The sequence below is a fragment of the Diplotaxodon limnothrissa genome, linkage group LG17, assembly GCF_057381915.1.
Source record: "Diplotaxodon limnothrissa isolate DT_005_m linkage group LG17, D_limnothrissa_male_GT1.1, whole genome shotgun sequence".
NCBI classification, from domain to species: domain Eukaryota; kingdom Metazoa; phylum Chordata; class Actinopteri; order Cichliformes; family Cichlidae; genus Diplotaxodon; species Diplotaxodon limnothrissa.
The window spans coordinates 32,488,247-32,513,839 of NC_140612.1; the positions used below are offsets into that span (position 1 = coordinate 32,488,247).

Below are 25,593 nucleotides of genomic sequence, written 5' to 3' on the forward strand. Positions count from 1 at the left end.
TGACACTTGTAAGAAAAACATCTATTTGTGGAGTCATTTCTTTGCTTTTCTGTGTGTGGAAATAGTTTCAGTAGCATAAAGCTGCCTTGCTGCCGCCACAAAAGAATATGCCTCCTGGACATTTAGGGTCAAACGTAGATGCCTTCAGGGTTGAGGGTGGACGAGACGGCGCTCTGAAGGGCACGAAGGTCACTGGGTAAGAGACGGGAGGAGCCGAGTCGTTTCAGGGAACCGCACTCCGTCTCTGCAGCACACAAAAAAGAGATGGTCATTTAGCTGTGAGGGGTATGAACATCACTGATATATGATTCTGATCTGACATCCCACAAGTGATTAAGTATCAAATGAGAAAAAAAACAAACTATGTTACAGCAACCCAGAAAGAGGAAGATGCAAGGAAAGAAGACGACGATGCTAAGGAGCAGCCAAAATAAATAAAGAAGACAAAGAGAATGGAGAAAGTTTTTTTATGTAAAAAATGATGTGATTAAAATAAAAACAGAGGATTTTTCTTTGGCTTTATATTGAGAATTCCATTGCTGGTCCATGTAATGGGGCAGTCCTGCCTCACGTAGTCTAACAGGTCATTCTCAGTATGACCATAAGGTGGCACTGTGTCCATACACATCTAAAAGCAATACAGTATGTAGAATGCCTCAGCTGCAATCAGCATTTACAGTAAACTAAATGCTTTCAAGAAGGTGGTGATCTTGTAGAGTTTCTGTCAGTGTGTACGTGTATTTATACCGCTGCTGATGTCTTCTGATGGTTCAGCCGGCAGCACAGTGACCTTGGTACCAGTCTGCTGAATGAACTGCTGTAGGTTGACCTGTCGAAGCTCTTTTGTCAGCTGCTCCAGCTCCTGCTCTTTCTCCTATAAAGGAAAAAAAACACCAGGATAATAAAATGAACTGTATGCCTAGTCTGATAAAAGTACTGCACATGAACAAATCCACAGCTTACCAAAGCTTTCGAGTGCAGGAAGTTACTCTAATGGAGGTGAATTTATTAGGTCAAAATGAAAAAAAGATTGATGTTCTGCTCAGGATCTCTCCAGAGTCATAGTGTAGTTGAGCCAGCCAAAGAAAAGTATCAGCTCACAGATGATTACACAACTGCAGGCAGGGGATTGCGTACTTATTCAGGCCCCTCTCTAATCAGGCAAAGAATGCTGCTAATTCCCTCCCTCCCATTCCCTTCTCGTTACCTCACGCTTCCCACATCTTACTGGACTTCACCCTACTTCATACTAGGATGCATGCAGGCAAAGATCCATCGCACATTGCTGCGAGCCAGAGATAAGGCTTTGCTTCACTGCCCACAACTTAATGAGCTTAGATTTCTATGGTTCCACCTGTGTGCTGAGGACTAAATTTTTAAACCAGCGTCAGCGGAGCCAAAGTTTTCCGACTTCTTAATAAGATTTTTTAAAACACTTTCTTGAAATCTGAATTCTTCAGCCTCTTCCAAAGTTAATGGGAACACAATATTTTAAGCAAAATGCCAGGATGGGCCTCTAAAATAAACAACTAAACAGTTGAGCTGACCTGTAATCTCTTGCCTGACTGGCTGAGCGAGCGTTCCAATGCCCTGCAGCTGTTCTCCAGCCGTGCTGTTTGTTGGCTCTGCATTTCCAACTCTGCCCTCACTTTCTCCAGCTGGGCTTGTACCTGAAAGCCAGAGTGGAAGGGAAGTCAGGAAGCCAGCGCTCATCGCAATTTTCCAGGAGAAATATGCAAAAGAAACTCAACCATGTAGGAAGACTTTTTCATGCTTTGACATGTTTTGAACTTGAATAAAAAGTTTTTTAGCTCTGCAAAACTATTCATCCAAGTTTAGAACACATGTGTCGGTTTAACAAAACATTTTTCTCAACACAACTTTATTTAAATAGCATCAAAACACAGCAGCAGTTGCCTCAATGTGCTTTATATTGTAAGGTAAAGACAATAATACAGGACAAAGATATGGTGTGGAAGAAAGACCGATTAATAAAAACTAATGACTAAATGCAAAGTGGTGTATTAAAACATAGTAAGTGACAAAGGTGACCGAAGAAGAAACGCTCAGTGCATCATGGGAATCCCCCAGCAGGCTAGACTAACTGCACCATAAGTAAGAGAGGATTCAGGGTCACCTGATCCAACCCTATATGCTTTATCAAAAAGTTTCAGAGTAACATTTGAGAGTGAAGTGCTCTGTTGGAGTGATACGGTACTATCAGGTCATTAAGATAAGATAGGGCCTGATTATTCAAGACCTGTATGTGAGGAGCAGGGTTTTAAATTCGATTCTGGATTTAACTGGGAGCCAGTAAAGGGGAGCCAATATAGGAGAAATATGCTCTCTCTTTCTAGTCCCCGCGTCAGTACTCTTGCTGAAGCATTTTTCGATCAGCTGAAGACTTTTCAGAGAGTTTTTAAGACATCCTGATAATAAAATAATCCAGCCTAGAAGTAATAAATGCATGAACTAGTTTTGAAGGAAATATCCTGGTAAAAAACCACAGCATGAGTCCTCACAGTGTTACTGGAGGCCAGGGTAATGCCATCCACAGTAAGTATCTGTTTATGAGATCGGTAGAATGTCCCAAATGTTAATTTTTCAATGACTGCACCTCTTCCTCATTGACCCTTTGTTTCAGCTCAGCCTCCTGCTGCAGTCGCTCCTGCTCCACACCTGCCTCCATGCTCTGGAAAGTAAATAAAAATCTCATTTTTCCCAGCTTCCTTCTTCAGTTAAAGCAGCGTGTTTGTGTTTTACTGACATTTATAGATAAGAGGTTTAACTCGTAAAACCATCAAAACAGGATCTGGTGAAATCAGGCAGCTCGTGATGCTAAGTTCACCTGTATGCGAGCTAGATACTCCGAAAGCTTGGCTTCACAGTCGCGTACGCGGCCCTGCAGCTCGGCTAGCTGTTGCCGCAGCTGCCACTCGCTCTCCTGCTCTATCTGCAACTCGTTCTGCCAGAATTCCTCCTCCTCCATCTCGGCGTCATTCCTCCTCACCTGCTGCTCTAAAAGCAGCAGCTCTTCCTCCAGGTTTCCTTCCTGTAAGGCATGGGATTAAAATATGATGTAGGGATGTAAAAATAAAGATATTGGAAGACATGAAAGTTTAGGGTGCAGACGATCTGAAGATCAGCACATATGCAAAGTTTCTCTCAGTGACTGCACTGGCAGCTGTGGTTTTACTCACATCGCTGGCCTCGCCTGTGGCCTCCTCCCAGTCTCGCAGCTCAGCCTCGCAGCCCAGCAGGCGGCTTTCCAGGGCCTGGAGTTTGTTTCTCTGCAGCTGCACCAGTCGGCTCAGCTCTCTGGCCGGACTCCCAGGTACAGATGCTATTCCACCTCCTCCAACTCTGCTGAGGTTTAAACTCACACCGCGCTGCTGGAACTGTTTGACTAGATGCACAGACAAAAAGGGAAGACTAAGATTAAAAGAAGGAAACTGAACCATTGAAGCTAGCAAAGAAATGACTGGTAAGATCATGGCTAATATTTCAGCTATACACACCATCAGTATCTCTGCTTTTTCCAAATATTTCCCGCAGACCCTTGGTGCTTCCTGTGAAGGTCAAAGATTTGCGTTTGGGTTCCTTTCGTTTGAGCGACCTGTCTGTCCCCGATGGACGGAGCTTGGCCAGAGGTGGAAGGCTCTGGCGGTATAGACCTCGTTCTGGGACACGAGCCAGCCCTTCAGAGGTTGGCCGCTCGCTGACAGACGGGCCGGTCCGCTGGAGGATGAGCTGCACGTCACTGGCATACTGGCCCCACTTGTTCAGGGACACTACAGGGTTTTCATTTGGAGCCAGGTGGCGCTCTGTCTCCCGCCATTTCTCGATCAAAGTGTATCTGCCCGTCCGTCCTGGGACAAAACAAGAAGTAGTTGAAAGGTCCTGACATTTTATGACAGCTTTTCACAATCAGTGGAAGGGAATCCTACACGAAGGGTTTGTTTTACTGGGCTCTTTTCATTGCAATGGACGGGGTTCTGCTGGAAGAAGGAGATGTGATGTTAATTTACCCCTCCTTCCCTTGATGTTCAACAGGTTTCAGTTGAAACAACCTTTATATGGTGCAAGCATTTAAAAAGTTTTCAATTTGTGGGTGAAAATTAAGTTTTACTTGCAAAGTATGTATAATGCATAATACTGGAAGTTTGCCCCACTCTTCTTTAATTTGAGTCAGTTCTGTCAGAGGCTGGGTGTGTGACCCAGTGCTTTCAGTTGGTTTTGATCACTTTTGTTATATTTTGAAGATCATGTGGAGTTTTGGATTATTATTAATTGGCTGTGAATTGTAGTCTGTTTCACCCTGGCCTTCTGTTCTAGTTGTTATGTATTTCCTGTCTGCGTGTTTCATGTTGTCAAGTCTGTGTTGTCTACGTCTCACCATGTTTCCTGTTTTATTTTGAAAGTCTTGTGTTTCTTTGTTCGATGCATTTAGTTTAAATCTTCTCCTGTGACGTCGTTATTTTCATTTGTGTCAGCTGTTTCCATATGTGTTTCCGCTTCCCCTGATCACCTCCTGTGTGTATTTAGTCTGTGCGTTTCACTCAGTCGTGGTTAGGTAGACTGTTTACCCTCCCACCATGTCAGTTCCTCGTCCGGCATGAGTCAGCTCAGGTCGTGTTCATGCCTCATGTTCTTGCTTCTTCATAGTTTTCTGCACGTTCCTGCTCTGAATCATATTTATGTTAGTTATGACAGTTTTGTCATAGTTATCATTTTTCAGTTTTCCCAGTGTAGGTTTTAGTTTACGCCCTTTATTCTTTATCCATGTTCAACCAGCCTGTAATAAACTGCTCGCTTTTTGTTTAAAACTTCAGTTCCTCTCTTCAGTGTCTGCTTTTGGGTCTTCTTCCTCTCTTCTCATGGTCTGACAGTGCAAACCACGACAAGTTCAATGATGTTTGCAGGCATTTGTTTATGCACCGCTCTCTTAAGGTCGTGCTACAGCATTTCAGTCACCTTGAGATCTGGACTTTGACAGGCTTTGATTCTTTTCTTTTTCAGTCATTCTGTTTTAAATTAGCAACAGATTTTGCCGCAGATTTGCTGCTACGCTCAATATCATTGTCCTGAGGTATGACCCAGCCCAAGCTTTAGCTGTTGAATAGATGTCCTCACATTTCTCTAGAGTATTTTGATATACAGATGAGTTCACGCTCGAGTTGGTGATCTCATACACTTGATATGAGGTGTTTGGGTTTTCTCCAAACATGGAGCTGTGTATTATGGCCAAATATCTCCATTTTAGTCTCATCTGTCTAAGGGACAGAAGTTAAAAGTTACAGAAGTGGTTTTCTCTCGGCAGCCCTCCCAAACAAGCCTAGTTTGTTCTGTAACTTTCTAATTGTGCTGTCATGAATATTTCACATGCTAACCAAGGCCTGTGGAGTCTGAGATGTAGCTCTTAGGTTCTCGCAGCCTCTCTAAAAAAAATTGCATGGTCTGACCTTGGGGTGAATATCCTGGGATGTCCACTCCTGAGAACATTAGCATTATCCAAACGCATACCTTTATGCTCAGACCATCAAATTGCCAAATCTTATGCTTTTAAATAAGTGCTCACACTTGCGATTAATCCGTTAATCAAGTGAATTTGATTAGTAGCACCTGGCTACTACTTGCTTAACTCTTGTGGAACCAATACAACTTTTCCACAAGACTATAAGAAAGTTTGGTGCAAACTTTCTTTTTGACATGACCACACTAGCTGTGATGTCCCCAAACTAACTTGTTTAAAGATGATAAAAAAAGAAATAAAATGTTGTCTAGTCTTTCTGGAAATGTAAGTGAACATCAGTTTTCATGTTGACAATTTCTTTTCTGAAGTAAAAACAATCACAGTGTTAACACATTCAAATCTGGGTTCACATTACTTTAGAGGGAAAACTATTCACTTAAATTCCACAGTGAGTGATAAAGAGAGTCATTTATCTGTGCTCTCTTTAAATCTTTTACCAGATCACAGTTTTGCCTTTGTCCGTGTCATCCCTCAGCTTTAAACATTTGCTGAGTAACATCAACAAGGGCTGAGAATGATTCAGCTCACAGATATCCATTAAACACCCTTCTGTATCTGGTTGTGCACCCTGAGATGTTTCAAAAATCACATTGCATGCTGTCAGAGTAAACACCCCGTGGAACCTGTGAAAAAAATCAATCCAGCCTTGTTAAAATGATCAAAATAAAGTTCAATGTGTTTTTGCAAAAAACGACAGACGAAACAATGACAAAAGGCTTTTTCACAGCTCTCCCACAGGCTGCACCACTGGCAGATATAAAGGACTTTACCACGGTGTCTAATGCAGTGGGAAAATTCAAGTCAACAAACAGCGTTTGTGTTAGCCAAAGAACGGGGTTCAGTGGTTCAGGGCCTTTTGTGTGTGTCTCCTGTATTTGTATCTGTACACATAAAGATAAGAGAAAACACTGCCAACTGCACAGCCAACCCCCTTCTTCCACAGTAAGGGTCCTTATAAAAAGAGCTGCATTCATCACTACAGCCATTCAGACTTCAAAGCAGCTTGGCCAGGACAAAAGGCACAGCGAGCACAAAGGACCGTGCCATAACTCTTCCTCTGCTGTCACTGTGAAAGACCCCCACATTTTAACTCTAACCACTGGGGCTACTGAAAAATCAAATATTGAATGTGTTCCTCTAAAAAATGTGTACACATGACTAAATGTCATGATGCCAGTCTTAAATTCACAAATGCAAACGAAGAGGCTGAGCCTGAACTTATTTCTATCAACTGTCAACAAAGGAAAGACTGCAGTATGACTCATCGTGTTTCACAGAGTCCCGTTATGGTGAAAATCTATTTGTGCCCTCTAGTCACTTTTCATTTTCAAGCCACTTATTTCCTCAAGTGTCTGCATGTATGTGGCCTGCCAAATACTGGATGCAACCCACATAACAGAACATCCCAGCATTGATTTATGCAGGACAAAATATAATTTGCACTGCTTTTCCTGGACTTAAGCAGTAAGCAATATTATTTTACTTTCTAGAGACACAGGAAGTAACATAATGTTTCTAAGCATTTGCTACCTGTGAACAGGTTATGTTGTAGTGAGTAATTTGTAGCTTACCAATGGCTTGTGCCAAAGCGATGACCACTTCCTGGCATGTGGTGAACTCCGTGACCCCGCACACAATGCGCTGCACTCCGTCCACCCACACTTTTAGCTCCATGGCCTTCATTCCTCCACACCACAGGGAGCCGCTAGAGATTCTTTATTTTGCATCCTGGAGAGCGAAAAAATAAAAAGTTCGGTAAAATAAATCATGTTTAACTGTTAAGCATCACTTAACCACTATTCACTCCTACACAAGACCCTTAAAGGTTCGATTATAAATATTTTTAGTGGTGGATCCAACCTGATATTACACGCAAAGTGTGTAATAGACAAACTTTGCTTCTCTTAGGTGTGAAATGGACGTGCATGCTTAAGTTGCAGTATATAAGCCAACACTACTGACCAAGGAAAGTATGAAGTACATTCCAGGCTCTTTCTATGCCAGGTAAGATGACGTTTCTTTAAAAGTTTGACTGTTTTAATGTTTCCTTTAAATAAATAAGTGTATGTGTGTGTGTAGGACTATTGTACAGCTTCACCTTATTAACTAGAGATAGTTTATCTGAATTTCAGGAGCAGGACCACACCCCAAACACTCCTCTTCCAGTTATACGTCTATAAATAACTACTTGTGCCACACACACACACACACACACACACACACACACACACACACACACGTTCTGTTGACTCTTCTATGGAGGCATAAGTGGTCAAGAGTGTTATTAAGTAACGCGTTACAGTAACTACGTTATTATTGTGGTAACGAGCACAGTAACTAGTTATTATGCCAAAACCGGGAACGCGTTACTCGTTACTGGGATTTAAATAGGCTCGTTATTCGTTACTTCGTGTGGTGGCTATCGCGGAGCTTCCACAGATTCAATAACATTAGCAAGTGGTGGAGGCCAGCAGGTGGATGAAGGAAAAGGGAGGCAAGAGGAGAGACCCAAAGCGGCCGCTGGTCCGAGAGTGTCAGGTGAACTGAACTTCAGGTAAGAAGTTATGACCTGCAGTCCATCTGGGTCAGATATGAACCAAGTTTAGGTGGAGTTTATTTTCATTGTGCTGACTTTTTCGTACTGCGTGCTAGCTAGCATGACGGAGTTTCTATACAGCTGGGTGGGTGCTATGTTACTGATGTTGAACTTTATTTTGTTCATAAGGTTAATTATTAGAGTTGCCAACCGTCCCGTAAAAAACGGAATCATCTCGTATTCAGAGAAAATATTACGTGTTTCGTATTGAGGTGAAAAGGAACAGTTTGTCCCGGACTTCAGCTACAATGAAAAAGACACAAAGCTGGAGTTACTCTGTGTCTTTGCTGCACAGCTGCCTCTTCTTCTCTCATCCTCTTACCCTCCCTCTCCTGTTTCTACTTCAATCATGAAACTGATCAATGATCAGCTGATCGGCTTTTCTCTCTTGTTTATTTATTGCCCACTTTGCGCCAGAAAGAGGAAACCAGCGGATGTCGCGGTAAACAACATTAGCACTTTTAAGCTTGATCAGCTGTTGTTAGAATTTATTTAATATTAATTTCTAGTATCAGCTTATGTTTGCTGGAGCCACAGCTGTTGAGCTGCTGGTCATGATATCGGTTTGGTTATGTGGTGAGAGGGAAACATGAAGATGAAACCAGGAGATGTCCTTACTGAATCATCAGAGCTGTGATGGAGAAACAGGTTTACCTTTTAGGTGACATGAATGAGTTGAAGGGAAGTTATGAACTGTTTCTGAGAGACAAATAACACCAGGATCCTTTTCCAAGTAGCTGACAGCTGGTAACTGTGTAGGGGCGGGTCTAGCAAAGTGTTGCCAGGGGTCCATGTAGGGCATTAAAAGGGAAAGGGGGGCACAAGGAAATACTTTCTTATTCTCATTTAAAATGTCTCACTTTTAAAAAAATAATTATCTGAGTCTTACAACAAACGATTGATAGATTGATAGATATATACCATCAGAACAGTGTACATCACTGTCACAACAGTGTTTATTTTCATTCAAAGTCTTTATGATTTTTCCTGTAATGGTGGGCCGGTCTCTAGTCAAAATGCCCGGGACGATTTTTTTGTCCCAGTCCAGCTCTGAATGCAGCTCATCTGCAGTCTGGTGTTGCCTACATCTTCCTATTCAGAAGGCAGAATTTCCGAGTTCTGAGTACAATCGAAAGCACCACGACTGCAGTTTTTGTGTTGGATGTAAAAAGCAGGCTAGGATAGAATCAGGCGTGGGATTTCTCCCGTGGAAATGTGCACATTATTTTTTCCTTTCTATTGGTAGGTGGCACAGTGCACTTGTGGCAAGTAAGCAAGCTAGAAGACTGGCAAACTTGCTGGGTATCCAGTTACGGAAGCAACACATTAACAAGAGAATTCTGAGTTAAACCAAACTTACTTTCCCTAGTAACTACTTACTCTGAAAGTAACGAGTAACTTGAAGTAACTGAGTTACTTTTGATAGAAGTAACTAGTAATGTAACTAAGTTACTAATTTAAAGTAACTTACCCAACACTGCTGCTAATTATGTATGAATAAATCCATTCTGTTACTGGGAGTATGTCTGTGAAGGTTCTCAGTCATCCAGGTCATCATAGTCTAAGGAGCTTGGGAAGAAAAGCGTCTGGTCTTCTTTTCAAGCAACTTAAAGAAGTCCAGATGCTTTTCTTTCCAAGCTCCTTAGACTGTTACTGGGAGGCTTTCTGTGGGGATCTGACAGGCCTGGAAGAGCCTGGAAGAGGCCTTCCCCAAACTGCAGCTTCTGGTCTAAAGCTACAACTTAATTTAAGGGCTAAAAATCTAACATAAAAAAAACCCTGTAATAACTCAAGGCCTCTTATGAGTTATCTGCACCAGTCAGCTACCTATATTAAGAATTTGGAAATTCAGACACCAAAAGCCAATTTTCTACAGCTGGGATAACTCAGACATGGACCCATGTAGGTGCACTATCCAAACCTTAGGCTATTCTTCGTATACATGGGCCAGACTGTCACAGATGTTCCAGCAAATTGAGCAGTAACTGCACTGAATTGGGATGGGAAAGTGACCAACACATCTTCAGCTGTGCAGAACGCAGCACTTGACCAGACCGTAAGTGAATGTCCTGCCATGCCAACAAAAAGGATTCATGCCCTAAAAATGGAAAATCTCAACAGCTAGTTTTGACTTGTCACAAATACCTGAAACACTGGAGCATAGATAAGTTGTTGGGTTGTCAGGGCTTGGAGAAATATTACAGACTACACACAGAAACAGCGATGCCCTCCTCAGTCACTTCAGCATCCCTGAGGCGTACACCAAATGTGAGTTATACAGCAGCGCTGTGAGAAACAACACCATGCTGCAATTGTAAATGATGCACAGGCTGCAGGTATTCAGACATACACAAGGCAGTAGCAAAAGTCTTCTGCTTGATATTCATATCAGGCTGGAAAAAGTACAGCTTGAAATATGCAGATGCCACCAGAGTGACAGTTATGACACAGGTGTGCAACCCACACTGCACGGTGCCAGCCACTCACACCAAATGGAGTGTCAAGTACGAGATGGAAGCTTAAAAAGCCACCCTTTGAAGCACAGCTCCCATCACAGAAATCTACAAGTTGAACAGTGTGGGGTTTTTTTAATAATTAACATCAGCTCAGAATTCTGAGCCGCTAATGATGGAGTAGCATGTGATTTCTTTCCTTTTAAATACAGAACACGTAGCATCCAGACGTCTTTGGAAACAAAAACAAAAAAAAAAGTATTTCTGCTTTCAGTTGTGCAATGATGCTCTTGAAGTGCATCATTGAATGATACATTGTCTCCACACATAAGGATAATTATATATAACCTGTTATGCAGAGATGGATGTAGCCATACAGATGTGTAAGAGAGCCAGAGCCAGAGATTTCTGGCTCTCTTCCACAGCATGTCTCTCATCCTGTCTTCCTTCTCTCACCCCAACCGGTCACAGCAGATGGCTGCCCCTCCCTGAGGCTGGTTCAGGGAGGGGGTTCAAGGGAGTTTTTTTCTTTCCACTGTCACCAAAGTGCTTGCTCAAAGGGGGTCATATGATTGTTGGGTTTTTCTCTGAATGTATTATTGTAGGGTCTACCCTACAATATAAAGTGCCTCGAGGCGACTGTTGTTATGATTTGGCGCTATATAAATAAACTTGAATTGAATTGAATGTGTAAAACCCCCCAAAAAACTACACTCTTAAAGGCAAGTTCCCGAGATCTGCAACATGCATTTGGTTGAGTTTACAGAGGTTGCACACTGAGTGAGAAGTGGGGTCATTTTCTCAAACTCCTGTACAGTTTGACTTCTTTTTTTCTTACCTCCTGCTGACAGAAATAATGCAGTTTTCAGGCACTTCTGCATTGGCTTCACTTTTCAAAACCTTCAGGCTTTGTCTGTTTTTTATATAATGTCTATAATTTTAACGGTCTCTCAGGTTATTGATTGACAGAGCCGGCGAATAACTTCAGTTAAATGGCTCTACCAGCTGAATATAATGGAGCGCATAGCAGCTAAAGAGATCTCCCAACATTCATTACATGTACTCTATCAGGTGAACACAACAGTGATTCAGAAGTGGTGCTAATTCTGGAGCTGCACCACCTTTGAGCATTTAACAAATGTGACTAACATTTCTTCTGCAGCAGGTAGATTCAGGTGGAACAACATGATATTATGACCAAATTATCCAGTCAACTTAATCACCCTTGTTTTAGTTAAGTGTTTCCTAAATGGGTTAAGGGCCACTAAAGAGCTAAAACCTGATGCTCCCAACAACAACACACAACACTAGTTCTCTGTAAGAGATTTCATGTAACGCTGCTGGTGAAATGTTGTACCATCAAATGCCTGTGGTAATGTAATTGTGTTGTGATCGAACTCTTCCGATATATTTTTCATTTCCTGGTGTTCAGTGCAGAAAAGCTTACAGGCACACAGAATGAGAGTCATTTCAAACTGCTGACACAAGCGCCTCAGCAGCGAGGCAGTCATTATGGCCCTTGCAAGCCTGAGCAACAGAGCAGTGAAAGAGCAGGTGGCTAATACTCAGTCTTGCAACCATACTGGGCAGCATTGCTCCCTGTCTCCTGACTGGGCCATCAGCTCAGCTCTGATCCTTGACTTGCCTATCGCTTGAGGCGATAACAATTTAAGCACCTTGCATCTTCGTCACAGCTGGAATGGGAATCCCATCTCTCCTCCAATTTAACTACTGGCCCCCCCTGGAGGCCTTTTTCTACAGAGACCGCATTATGCTGCACACTCCTCTGCGCTGAAGGCATCTGTTATGGGCAAGGTGTGCATTTGGAGTGAAACTGGGCGATTTGTTAAACGAGACAGTATGCATTCGAATTGAGATAGATCCAGCAAATGAGATTATTCTCAAAGGAGCTCAGCGGCTTGGGGAATAGAAAGGAGACAATAAGAAAACAAAGAGGCACAGTGAAGGTGAAAGAGTAGGGGTGCAGATGAATAAACAAAACCAAGCAGGATAAAATTAAAAGGAAAAGGTTGGATCGTTTGAAGAAGGAGTGCAAACCCTTTTGAGATGAATACCTTGCGTTCTCCTGAACAGGTCAACTGTTCTGAACTGGATTGACTGCAAAGAGTGTGCTGCACCATTAACCTACTTGTGTTTGCTTTGGTCACCTGGAGATTAAAACAGTCGTAAGACGCCGACTTGTCTGCAAACACTCAGCATTTACTCTCCGAGATATAGTAAAACTTGAAAAAGTGTGATGCAAAGCAAAAATAGTTTGGAATGGATAATATGGCCTTAACTCTACTGAAAATTTGTGGACTACACTTAAAATGCAGCTCCATCCCAGGAAACCAACCAACTTAAATGAATTCTACTAATTCTGCCAAGAAGAGTTGTCAAATATCCGATCAGAATTATACCAGAAGCTTGTTGATTGCTACAAAAAGCATCTGGTTGAGGTTCAACATGTTGATGGACATTTAACCAGATATGACTGGGGATGTATGTACATATTTGAACCTGCATTGATTACAGAAAATGAAAAATAAACTTGTGCACCCAATTATTGTTTTTAAAGTCATTAAAGATGCATGCTGCACAATTAATTCACTGTGGAAAAACATTAAAAAAATTTGAATTTAGACATTTGATCACACCTGTATCTTTAATACAAGGTTTAAGACAGAAGCCAGGTGAGGCTGAAATGTTGTCACTGAATTTTTATTATGATGAGTAACATCCACTGAAGTTTAACCCACATATGTGGTAATCTTTCGCACACTTTTATGATACTCTGCTCACACTAATGTGCATACTCACACTTTCTATGAGCACTTCTATGTGAGACATTTGGATTTCATTTACTCCACTGTGATGCATTTATTATAAATATATCAAAACAGAGCAGAGGGTTAACGTTGAGACGGTCGACTTTCTCGTGAGGCTTTACTTTGCAATGCTCATATTGAAAGTGAAGGAGTTATTTTGGGGCAGTTAACACTTGATAAATGTATTTTTATGTAAATGTAAAGATGGGAAATGTTGACATAAAACTGGCACAGCAGTGAGTGGTTGCAGCACCTTTTCAGCACTGCAACATGTTTTCCACTAAACTAGCAGTTATGTTCAATTAGAAGATGATTTGCATAAACACTTTAAGGCCACATGTGCAGACAGAGTTGTGAAAAATATCAAATAAGATATCAAACAGCCTAAAAAATATTAGATTCAAACTGACCTCGCTAACATGGTTCCTGGGTTTTTTTTCCTTTTGATGAATTTTCATTCCTTTACTCATAGAGCTCTTACGGTTCCCTTGACACAAACAGCATATGCTGATAGATGTTTGCTTTTATCAGGAGCGACACACAGGACCACAGGAGCAGGCGGCTGTGCAGAAGCAGATGTTCAGATCATTTTTAGTCAAAACTTTATGCCCTATAGTTTTGATCCAAAAACAATCAAATTGCAACAACTTAGATGCTCCAAGTAGGTCAAACTCATTTTACATGCATACTTTTTGATCTTAAGTGGGACAGACCAGTGAAGCATGAAAAATGTGTCCAACTTGTGACGGTGGACACTTTCCACCCAAATCACATGCAAAAAACTTTATTTTACTGTTTCTACATTTTGCACAGGCTCACAGTGCTGGATATTTTTCCACATGGACAGTTAATAAAGAATCAATCAGGGAACCAATAAAGAATTAAACCGTATGACCAGAATCAATAATAGCATTGGTGTCAGTATACTCTCATTAGTCTCTATCCTAAATCACCATCATTCAGTTCTGAGCTGAACTTAACAGGTTATTGAAGGTCTAAACTGGAAACCTGAAGGTCAGAACAACAAACTGTCGACAGAGTCTGTCAGGGACCAAGCAGTAAAGCATAAAGGACACCGGTGGTTTTAATTCAAAAAACGGGTTTTATTGACCCAAAAATATGAAAATATATTTAACAAAGCCAAAACTTAAACAGGCAGACCAATAAAAGAGGTCAACTCAACAGACTAAACTCAAGATAATAATTAACAAAACCTCAAACAAACATATGGTAAACTGACCTGCTGAAATGACACACAGGGGGACTTAAATACTGGTTTAGCTAAACCAAATGACACACACGGGGGAAACAAGATGGCTGCCATATAACCAACTAATACAAAACATTTAAACAAACATGAAACACCCCCCAGGCAATGAAGCATGTGGTGCAATCCAATTAGGCTGTCAGCAGTACTTCAGGTCTCCCAGCCCTTTGCCACACCTTTTGCCAGACAGGAGGAGACACCAACCCCCAGGTAACTCAAACAAAGAAAGATGTATTAATATAACATAAAACAGAACTTTGACCTTGCAAGGTTAATATGTGTGCACGCCATATAAACATTGGAAGGTGTGATGGAAAAATGAATACATTTAATAAAGAAACGATATTGAACAATAAATAGAATATTTTAAAGTAGTGACTGTAAATTAAACTAAAGTGAATCAACGGGTGATGAGGTGTGGAGCTTACCATGTGTGGCATGCCATCACACACCTCCCCTCTTCAGAGCTCTCGCTGGAACAGCGAGAGAGATAGTCAGCAGTAAGGTTCTCCTTGCCTGGTACGTGGTGGACAGTGAATCGGAATGGCTGTAAGGCCAGGTACCAGCGGGTAATTCGCCCATTTGTGTCCTTCATCTGCTCAAGCCACTGTAGTGCTTTGTGATCAGTTTCCAAGGTGAAGTCTCTTCCCAGTAGATAGTAGCGGAAGGAGTCCAGGGCCCACTTGATCGCTAAGGTCTCCTTCTCTACTGTGGAATACCGAACTTCCCGTGGAAACAGTTTCCGGCTGATGTAAGCCACTGGATGGCGGCCTTCCATGGTTTCCTGAAGGAGGACAGCTCCCAGGCCCCGATCTGAAGCATCAGTCTGTAATATGAATGGTTCATCAAAGTTGGGACTGTACAAAACCGGTTGCTTACTTAGTGACTGTTGTATGTCATGAAACGCTGCCACTGCCTCCTCTGTCCACTGGATGTAATTGGGGGAACGTGATCCCGTCAGGTCTGTGAGCAGAGCTGCCCTGTTGGAGAACTGAGGGATGAAACGACGGTAGAAACCTGCCATGCCCAAAAAGGATCTCAGCTGCTTCCTTGTTTGGGGCAGGGGGGATGATTCCATGGCCTCGATTTTGCTGACTTGTGGCCTGATAACCCCCTTGCCGATGACATGGCCCAGGTATTCTGTCTCAGCAGCGGCGAAAACACACTTTGACGGATTCACCGTCAACCCAGCTGAGTGCAGGTGGTCCAGAACAGTTCGCAGGTGTTCCACATGCTCCTCCCAGGTGTTGCTGTGGATAACAATATCATCCAAGTAAGCAGCAGCAAAGTCAGAGCAGTCATGTAATACCTGATCCATCAGCCGTTGGAAAGTTGCTGGAGCTCCATGTAGTCCAAATGGCAAGACTGTAAATTGGAAAAGCCCCCATGGTGTTCTGAATGCTGTGAACTCTCTGGACCGTTGAGTGAGTGGGACCTGCCAGTAACCCTTACACAGATCTATTGTGGTCAGGTACCTTGCTTTTCCCAGACGTTCAAGTAGATCATCAATTCTTGGTGTCGGGTAGGAGTCAAACATGGATATGGAGTTCAGGTACCTGAAATCAATGCAGAACCTCATACTCTCATCCTTTTTGGGTACCAAGACCACAGGGTTGCACCATTCACTCTTAGATCTTTCAATGATCCCTAGAGATAGCATCAAATCGATTTCCTTCTTCAATGAAGGCAGCAGACGTTCTGGGATCCTGTAACTTAATCGTCTCACAGAGGCACCTTCTCGTACCACAATATCATGTTCGACAATGTCAGTTCTCCCTGGATTCTCTTGAAAGACTGCTGATTTACACATTTCTCTCACCTGCTGCTGCTTGTCCTCTGGGAGATGGCTGAGATCATAATCTAGAGAGCCAGCAGGTGGTAGATATTGCTCATCTGCTTCATCTTCTTCAGGCACTCGCCGTATGAGCATTGCATCCGCCTTGTGTTCAATACGCTCCACCCACTCCTTCAGAAGGTTTATATGCAAGACCTTGCTGGAGCGCAACTGCCCTGGGGTGGACACCTCATATGTGGTGGGTCCCAGCTTCCTCATGACTTCAAATGGCCCCTGCCACTTTGCCAACAATTTGTTGTTGTCACTGGGGAGGAGCACGAGCACCTTTTGTCCTGGCTCAAACGCACGCTGACGAGCAGATTTATCATACCAAGACTTCTGCTGCTGCTGGGCCTCCACCATATGTGATTGAGCAAGTTCACCCATTTTCTCCAACCGTTCTCTCATCTGAATGACATAAGACAAAATGTTCTTGGATCCCCCCTCCACCTTGTCTCCCTCCCAAATCTCCTTTAACAGAGTTAGAGGGCCACGAACCTCATAACCATACAACAGCTCAAAAGGTGAAAAACCTGTGGAGGCTTGGGGGACTTCTCTATAAGCAAAGAGTAGATATGGCAGCCATTGATCCCAATCGTTACCACTGTCGTTGACAAACTTCCTGAGCATCTGTTTCAATGTCTGGTTAAACCGTTCTGTCAGCCCATCAGTTTGAGGGTGGTATGGTGAAGTTCTCAGACTCCGGATGCCCAACAACTGATAAACTTGCTTTAACAGAGTAGACATGAAGTTAGTGCCTTGATCAGTTAGTATTTCTCGTGGAAACCCAACTCTTGCAAAGAACTGCACTAAACAAAATGCAATGGGCTTGGCCTTTATAGATTTTAAAGGGAACACCTCAGGATATTTTGTGGCATAATCTGTTACAACAAGCATGTAACGATTTCCTGCTTTGCTCCTCTCAACAGGCCCTACAATATCCATTCCAAGACGCTCAAAAGGAGTGCCGATGACAGGGAGAGGTTGGAGTGGAGCTCTATGGGGGATTTTAGCAGATGTTATCTGACACTGTGGGCAACTTTTACAAAACTGAGCCACATCTTTGCTAAGACCAGGCCAGTAGAAATGATGTTTGATGCGAGCTGTGGTCTTGTGTTTACCAAGGTGGCCAGCCCACGGAATAGAATGCCCTAAGGTGAGAATGGCGTTTCTAACCTTCTGGGGAACCACCAGCTGCAGCACCGACCCCTGCTGACGATAGAGAATGTCATTTTGCAAGATGTACTCACTGTTAACCTGCTCCACTCCAGGTTCCTTTTCTTTGGCCTTCCGGAAAAGAGATATTAAAGATTGATCAGATTTTTGGAGTTCAGCAATTTCAGTTGGAATATTAAACCCTAGGGGTGACGGTGTTGGCTCAGCGTCTGTTAGTGTATCCACAGGTGAAAATTTGAATTTCTCCTGCCTTCTTTGTCTGCGGGTCTTCCGTGGCTTCACCACAGTTGTCTCAAACTCCTCATTAAAAAAAGGCAGGGCACTCAGGGTCTCAGAGTGGGTACTGACTTGCTTAGCCTGAGCTCTGGTAACAGCTACATTGCACTCCTCAGTCTGCTCAGACTCCAACAAATCAAAAAGCACAGGAAGGTCACGCCCTAACACGGCAGAGTAAGGCAAACTGTTCACAACACCCACATTCAGCAGATACATCTGGTGCTGAACTTTAATGTAGATGTCAGCTGTCGGATATCTTTTCTCATCTCCATGGACACAACAGCCCTTTGCCACACCTTTTGCCAGACAGGAGGAGACACCAACCCCCAGGTAACTCAAACAAAGAAAGATGTATTAATATAACATAAAACAGAACTTTGACCTTGCAAGGTTAATATGTGTGCACGCCATATAAACATTGGAAGGTGTGATGGAAAAATGAATACATTTAATAAAGAAACGATATTGAACAATAAATAGAATATTTTAAAGTAGTGACTGTAAATTAAACTAAAGTGAATCAACGGGTGATGAGGTGTGGAGCTTACCATGTGTGGCATGCCATCACAGAGTCAATGACTAATTGAATTCTCTGCTCAACTGCTCCAACAACATGGCCTGTGAAGCCCGTCACCTTGTGCAAAGTAGCTTTGATTTTCTTTTCCTCCTTGCTGATAAGTTCCACCAATTCCTCCAGAGACTTACCTCAGCCACACCGATCACTTTCTCTCTCTCGCTCTCTCCTTTTTTACAGCTATTGCTATTACTGCTCTGAATTTGCATCATGCAATTTCCCTTTCCTCCCTGGTTATGACTTTAATCTAAATCACATTTACTTTGATGATCCCGCTGCCAGCGTGTGAATTAATAAATCATACAGGCGGGTATAAACTAATTAGTATGCGGCGACACTGGTTTCTATTTTGATTCGGCTTCATTGTAAATGTATACTTCCATATTTAGATGTGTTCAGTGAGCCACAAGTCCGCACAGTCATAGTTTCTAGAAAAGGAAGTGCAGGTGCAGGATATTCTTCTTGTGTTAGTCATTTAAAAAAAGACTCAGTGATTCACATTCCAACTTTATGCAGTAATCCATACACAAAAATCCCTCCCACCACTCCAAACCACCACTAAGTACACACAGATTTGACAGGAAATCTCTTTGACGTCACAATTTTTGTCTCACACACACACACACACACACACACACACACACACACACACACACACACACAACAACAACAGCCTGGACCAGAGCAGGTTTTGAAATCAGATAAATAAAACCTCAGATGAACTCCAGATGTGACATTACACTGTGTCATTGTTTAACACAAACTAAGCTAAAATGCAGTAGCAGTGTGTGAAACAGTAAGTACACTCTTACCGTTTCAATAGGAATTAAAAGGATAAGTAACAGCCAGGAGTTGGTAATCAAATGTGCTTGATTAAGGAGTCATCAACAAGTATGAGCACCTCTATCAAAGCAGGAGTTTTGGCAGTTTACAGGCCTGGAGCATTCAGGTGTGCGTTAACACAAAGCCAAGGAGGAAAGGCATCAGCTGTGATCTCTCAGAAGTGATTGTTGCTCAGTCTGGGAAAGGTTATAAGGCCATTTCCCCCCAAAATTAAGTCCATCATTCCACAGTGAGAAAGATTATTCACAAGCAGAAAATATTCAAGACAACTGCCTATCTTTCCCAGAATTGATATCCCACCAAATCACCCCTAACGGTGAAGGCTAAGAGCTACATCTCAGATTCCTCAGTTAACATGTTAAATGTTTACGTTCATGACAGTCAAAATTAGAAAAAGGACTCAACACGGATGACTTGTTTGGAAGAGAAAGACTCTTCTCTCTAAAAAGAACATGGTAGCATGGCTTAGGTTTACAAAGTGGCATCTAAACAAACCACAAGACTTCTGGAACAATATCCTGTAGACCAGCGGTCCCCAACCTTTTTTGCGCCACTGACCGGTTTATGTCCAACAATATTTTCACGGACTGGCCTTTAAGGTGTCGTGGATAAATACAACAAAATAAAACCAGTATCGGTACCAAAAAGAAAAAGAAGATTTATTCATAACACACGGGAAAAGACCTAGGGAAAGAGAGTTAACGATAAAAAAAAATTATGCTAAAAACCGATCAGAACCATGACAACCATAAATTTCACACCCGAGCCTCAACTCTTCCGACCCGGTACCAAACGACTCACAGACCGGTACCGGTCCATGGCCCGGGGGTTGGGGACCGCTGCTATATACAGAAGAGATGTCCACGTTTGGAGAACGAGACACTAACAACTCATACCCACGGTCAAGCATGGTGGATGATGGCTGATAATTTGGGTGTGTTTTGCAGCCACAGGACCTGGGCACCTTGCAGTCATTGAGTTGACCATGAATGCCAAAGTATTCAAGGGTCTAATGTGAGGCCATCTGGGCGACAGCACAGCAACAAATCTACAACAGCATAGCTAAGAAGGAATCAAGGTGTTGCAATGCCCAGATCTGAGCCTTATTGAAATGGACCTTAAGAGATTCGTGCATTAGTCACTGTTGTAAAGAAGAGTGGAGCAAAATTCCTCCACAATGATGTGAGCGACTGATAAAGTGAATCAGAAAACAATTACTTCAAGTTAGTGCTAAACCTGCTTCCACAAGCTACTGAATGACGGTGTGCACTTAGTTCTTCCACACACTCGTCATGCATTTATTCCATTCATCCATCTTCTTCCGCTTATCTGGGGCTGGGGTCGCGGGGGCAGAGCCTAAGCACAGAAGCCCAGACCTCCATCTTCTCAGCCACCTCCTCCAGCTTGTCCGGGGGAACATGAAGGCATTCCCAGTCCAGCCAAGAGATATAATCTCTCCAGCATGTCCTGGGTTTGCATTTATTTATTTATTTGTAATGATGTCCCAGTATGTAAAACCTTTGAACTGAAAAACTGTGTCTGTATACTGTTAGAGTTGTGGCTGATCACATTAACACGCGATTTTCTACTGTTGGCTCAGAGAAATCCAAAATATGGTTTCTTTCTTTTTTTTATGCATTCTTGGCAAATTGATTTAGCATTTAACTACCATGGAATTTATTTATTTGACCTGTTTTATGACTAAACACTGAAATAACTGTGCTTTTATTTAGATCTATTTCTGATGCTACATATAATATGCTTTCTACTTATTGTTAGAGTTTCTAATGTTTTTTTTTAATCTTAAACAGTTGTATTACTGGAGCTTGCTGTGTTTGCATTCATGTATATTTTCCTTCAACGAGCAGAAAAACACGTTGCATAAGAGACAGAATAAACAAATATAAACAACACAATGATCCGAAGGGAGATCGAACCACGAAGACAGAACATGCTCGATATAGGAGATGTTACACTCATGCGAGTCATAATCTCAGGAAATGCTTGAAAAGATTGAAAACGACTGATGTGGGAAGGAAAGGCTGCAGCTATCAGTACAAATCCTTGCTGTCAGACAACTTCTGCCACAGCCATTTGGTTTCAGACATGAAAAATATTGTGTTGTCTGGGCTGTGAACCGTTGAGCTAAACTTAGTTATGACTCCAGTCTAACTCCCCTGAAGTTTCATTCTCAGGATGCCAGAGGAAGGCAGAGTTAGGGAGGGGACGCAGCGCGAGAAGTCCAGGCTTCTTATTTATATTTCCTCAAACATGGATAGCAGCTCATGAGAGGGATCAGCACAAAAATGAAGCTAAAAGCTCCTTTAATAAGCCGTGGATGAGCATTGAAGGAACAGACTGAGAAATGTTAACTAAAAGCTTTTCATTTCACACCGACTTAAAGGTGGAATTTAAATCCAATATACAAACCTAATAGTTAATCTCCAAAAGTTGATTCTGTTTATCTGGACGTAGCGTTTTGTGGGAGAAACGTTTCGTCACTCATCCAAGTGACTTCTTCAGTCAATAGTTAATAGTTAATAGTTCATTTCCTGCCTTGGTCAGCTCTGTGCCATCTCAGCCTCTTGCTAAATTACAGTTTAATAGACTCAATGCCAATCTTGTTGCTGTGTGTACCCTCAAACATCTGATTAAACAGACACATTTGCTTTGAAAAATCAAAACTCGATCTTTTTTTTTTTTTTAAAAACACGACTGTCAGTCAAAAATCTAATTACTAATGGAGACATGGCACTCAGTAGATGAGACTTATAGCAGTTCAAAAAACAGACGATGCCAATTTTTTTATACGCAACAAGGAGGTTGTGGAAGCTGGAGGGGATCCACTGAAAAACAACAAGTGGCGCACAAACAAAAGAGCACGCTGTAATGTGCATGCGTGAGTCCACATGGCCAGCAGCATGACTGGATGCAAACAATCCCTCACCATGGTGACGCAGCTCAGGCTTTGTCCCGACCTTACACAGCTGACCGGAGTGATTGGAGGGTACGGTCTGGGAAAGTAGACCACACAATCGGCAACAATTAAGAAGCAGTCCGTGCTTTCCTGTCACTTCCTCTTTGTTTCCTTTGAATGTGGGCTGCGAGAAAACATGAAGGTGTGCTCTGCAGTGGGGGTTCTTGTTGGAGATGTAGTGGAGTTTTGCTGGAACATCTCAGAGTTGGCCTTATGGTGGATATTGTCTAGTTTTAGCTGGAGCGGTCATGCCAAACAGATAAACTCTATCCTCTATGTTAAGAGGTCAATGGCCTGCATACAATTTAAAAACTTACTCCTAATAAAAATGTCCAGGCTCTATGAGCTTGCTAAAAATCACTGGATAAAAGAAATCTTCTGCTGAGAGTTTTTACTTCACAATTGTGTAAGCTGCCTAAAATGATCCACAATGACTCCCAAACTAGTTGTGAGACTACAATAGTAGCTCACAGACACATAGCTTTAGCTCAGATTTTAGCTGTGTTAGTTAGCTCATTCAAAGCTCAACGTCAGAAGGTTACTAATGTTCAGATGATCAACCCTCTGGCACCTAAAACTTCCCTACTAATATCTTGCCACAGTTGTAAAGACTAAAGCCTGCAGCCGTCATACAGTGACCCACATTTGCATCCAATTTAGCAATTTAGAATGAACAATTAAGCTAATGTGCATGTCTTTGGATTGTTGGAGAAAACCCACGCAATCACGGGTAGAACATGCAAACTTCATGCAAGAAATGTACCAGCCAACCATATTCAAACCCAAGATCTTCTCGCTTTGAACAACAGGAAGGCTAAAATGCTAACGTCAGCAGGTAATCCAAATATAAACCCTAAATGAAATTACATTTCGACCTCTGTGCTCACACAAGATGTCACTGTTCTTGATGGAACATCCTGGAGGTTCACAGGCCCTTCAATACAGCAATAAACTCATGACTCTGCTTTTAAGTTGGCACACAGCCTTCATATTATACACCAATTTCCCACTCCCCCTGCCTGTTTCTCTTTACTTATATACTAATATAATGTAATGCTTTTAAGAGTCCATGAGAACACAGCGGTCCTCCTAAAACTGATAATGCATATTGCAATCTATAAATGAAACCTCCACCTTCTAGCCTCCTGTGCAGCATTAAGCTGCACAGGAGGCTTGATGTGGAGATTACCTCCACATCAATTTTGTCAGCTGAAGACAGTGAGATGGCTGCATATTCAGCAAAAGCTTGCATAAGCTGAGTGAAAAGCTTGAGAACAGCTTTGCAATCAGATACTATCAATCATCTATTGTGTCATAAACAGTGTAAGAGTTCCCTGTTATTAAGCAAGCAGTGGTATTCACACGAATGCAACATGCAGTCCTTTGTGGGTAACAATTTAAAGGCAGCTGCAGGTTTTTGTCACAACTGCTGGTGTCATGGGTAACAAAGCAGTGTACTCACATTCACACTTCAGCTGTATCACTGGATGTTATTATTTTTTACTGTTACAGGAAAAAAAAATCACTATGTTGAAGCAGAGTGACCAAAGTGCCCTCTTGCAGTTTCAAAAGTTAAAACTAATCAGCTTGCTGAAGACAATAAGCCTTTAACCCGGTAAGACCTGCAGCTTAACTGACCGCAAGGTGCTGGGAGGGGGAGTCTGCTGAAAGATAAACTGGACTGGATTTACACTGCAAAGTCTGTTACGAGTCTTCCCACTTGGGTAGCATGGTTCTGACATCTCAGGCAAATGCAGACACAGTGTGAATGAATATCAATAATGCAAAAATATTGGTGCTTAGCTGGCATGGGAACTTGTGTGAACGGGGAGATTTTTTTTGGTCAGGATCTCTTTGTCTTATGATGGTAAACTGAATCCGTGGACAAAATTGTAGCTTTTAAGTAGATGTGGGCAGATTGATCCAAATATTGAAAGTATCCATACCAATGCTGGTATTGGTATTGGATCTATACTGTTTACATTGCAGGTCTTCAAAAAAGAAAAGAAAAAACTGTTTCAAAATACATGAAAAGCTGAAAGGTGTGTTTTGCTAACTAAGTATAGTGGAAAGTAAAAGTCACAGTCATTTAGTAATCATTAAAATGTATTCATTTTGTAAACTGATGATGATTGATCTTATAAATCACGAACCACTACTCTTCCCTATAAGCTGCCTTTATAGGCTAAAAGTATTGTATCAGTATAAATACTCTGTATCTGATCATACCAAAAGTTGCAATATGGCACTACTTTTTAGAAATAATGACAGGAATTTTTAAAAATAATTACTGACACACTGAAAAAGGCTCAAGATTCACTGATAATGAAGATATCTGTAACAGTTTCTCAAAAGGTTTAACCGTTACCAATATATCAGGAAACAACAGTTTAGTAGCAGAGTATACTTCTCAGAGCAAAGTATTCCTACTACAAACAGTTTACCCTTGCGTCCGCCACACGTGTGCTTCAAGGACTTCTTCCTGTGTGCTGTAGCTGCATGACTCAGTTGAAGGAACTTGATTAAAAAACCACTGCTGAGTGCGCGCTTACAGCCCAACTCTATAAATTGCATTGCAGGGCTCAGCAGACAGATCCCACTCACGCACTGACCACTAACTCACTTCCTGGATGGCTCATGGATCTGGTATTTTGTGTCAGGAACACTGACCGAGGATGTGGGTTAGATTTCTTTGAAAGGGAGGACGAGAAGGGCGTGAATAAATCTGTCAAATAAAGTTACGCAACTGCAGTTGATCGGTCATTTTAGTCTCTCTTCTGCGTTTGTCCTCCTCACAGGCTTTAACACAAAACTGCCAACAGTGAACTTATTAGCCCATAACAGTCTACAAGCTTGTCTAAAGGACAGCAGCTTTTAAATGTTGGCGTGACTGACGCATTCACTGCGTTCAATCCAGTGCAACAAACACGACAACATACCTCTTTCCAGCCGCAGCTCACTGTGTCTTAGACGATTAAGAACTCTCTTGTTCTGTAGCCACCGAATATCTCTCTGGGATAAAATCCAGTACTTTCTTCGTCATGGTATGCGGGCCACTTGAGGGAGATCCCTGTTTATTCTGTGCCGATCGGCGCCTGCATCACAGTTAACGGTGTGCGCGCATCCCCGCCTCTTCTAGAAACCGAGTGGATGTAAACACGAGTCCGTCCAGTCATCGGACATCCTACAAGGGGGCTTGTAGGCTTGCTATCAGTGAAGGAGACCTCACGTGTAAA

General features: G+C 42.2%; 1 protein-coding gene across 1 annotated transcript; it reads right to left on the reverse strand.

Moving 5' to 3' along the window:
- Positions 1 to 25,593, reverse strand: rassf8b (Ras association domain family member 8b). The gene is made up of 9 exons (XM_085376202.1): positions 25,297 to 25,593; positions 7,105 to 7,261; positions 3,519 to 3,869; positions 3,201 to 3,406; positions 2,849 to 3,052; positions 2,618 to 2,692; positions 1,548 to 1,670; positions 748 to 874; positions 1 to 244 (listed from the first exon to the last, which is right to left on the reverse strand). Exons 2-9 carry the CDS (start codon positions 7,214 to 7,216, stop codon positions 129 to 131), a joined length of 1,314 nt encoding a protein of 437 aa, XP_085232328.1. The 5' UTR covers positions 7,217 to 7,261; positions 25,297 to 25,593; the 3' UTR covers positions 1 to 128.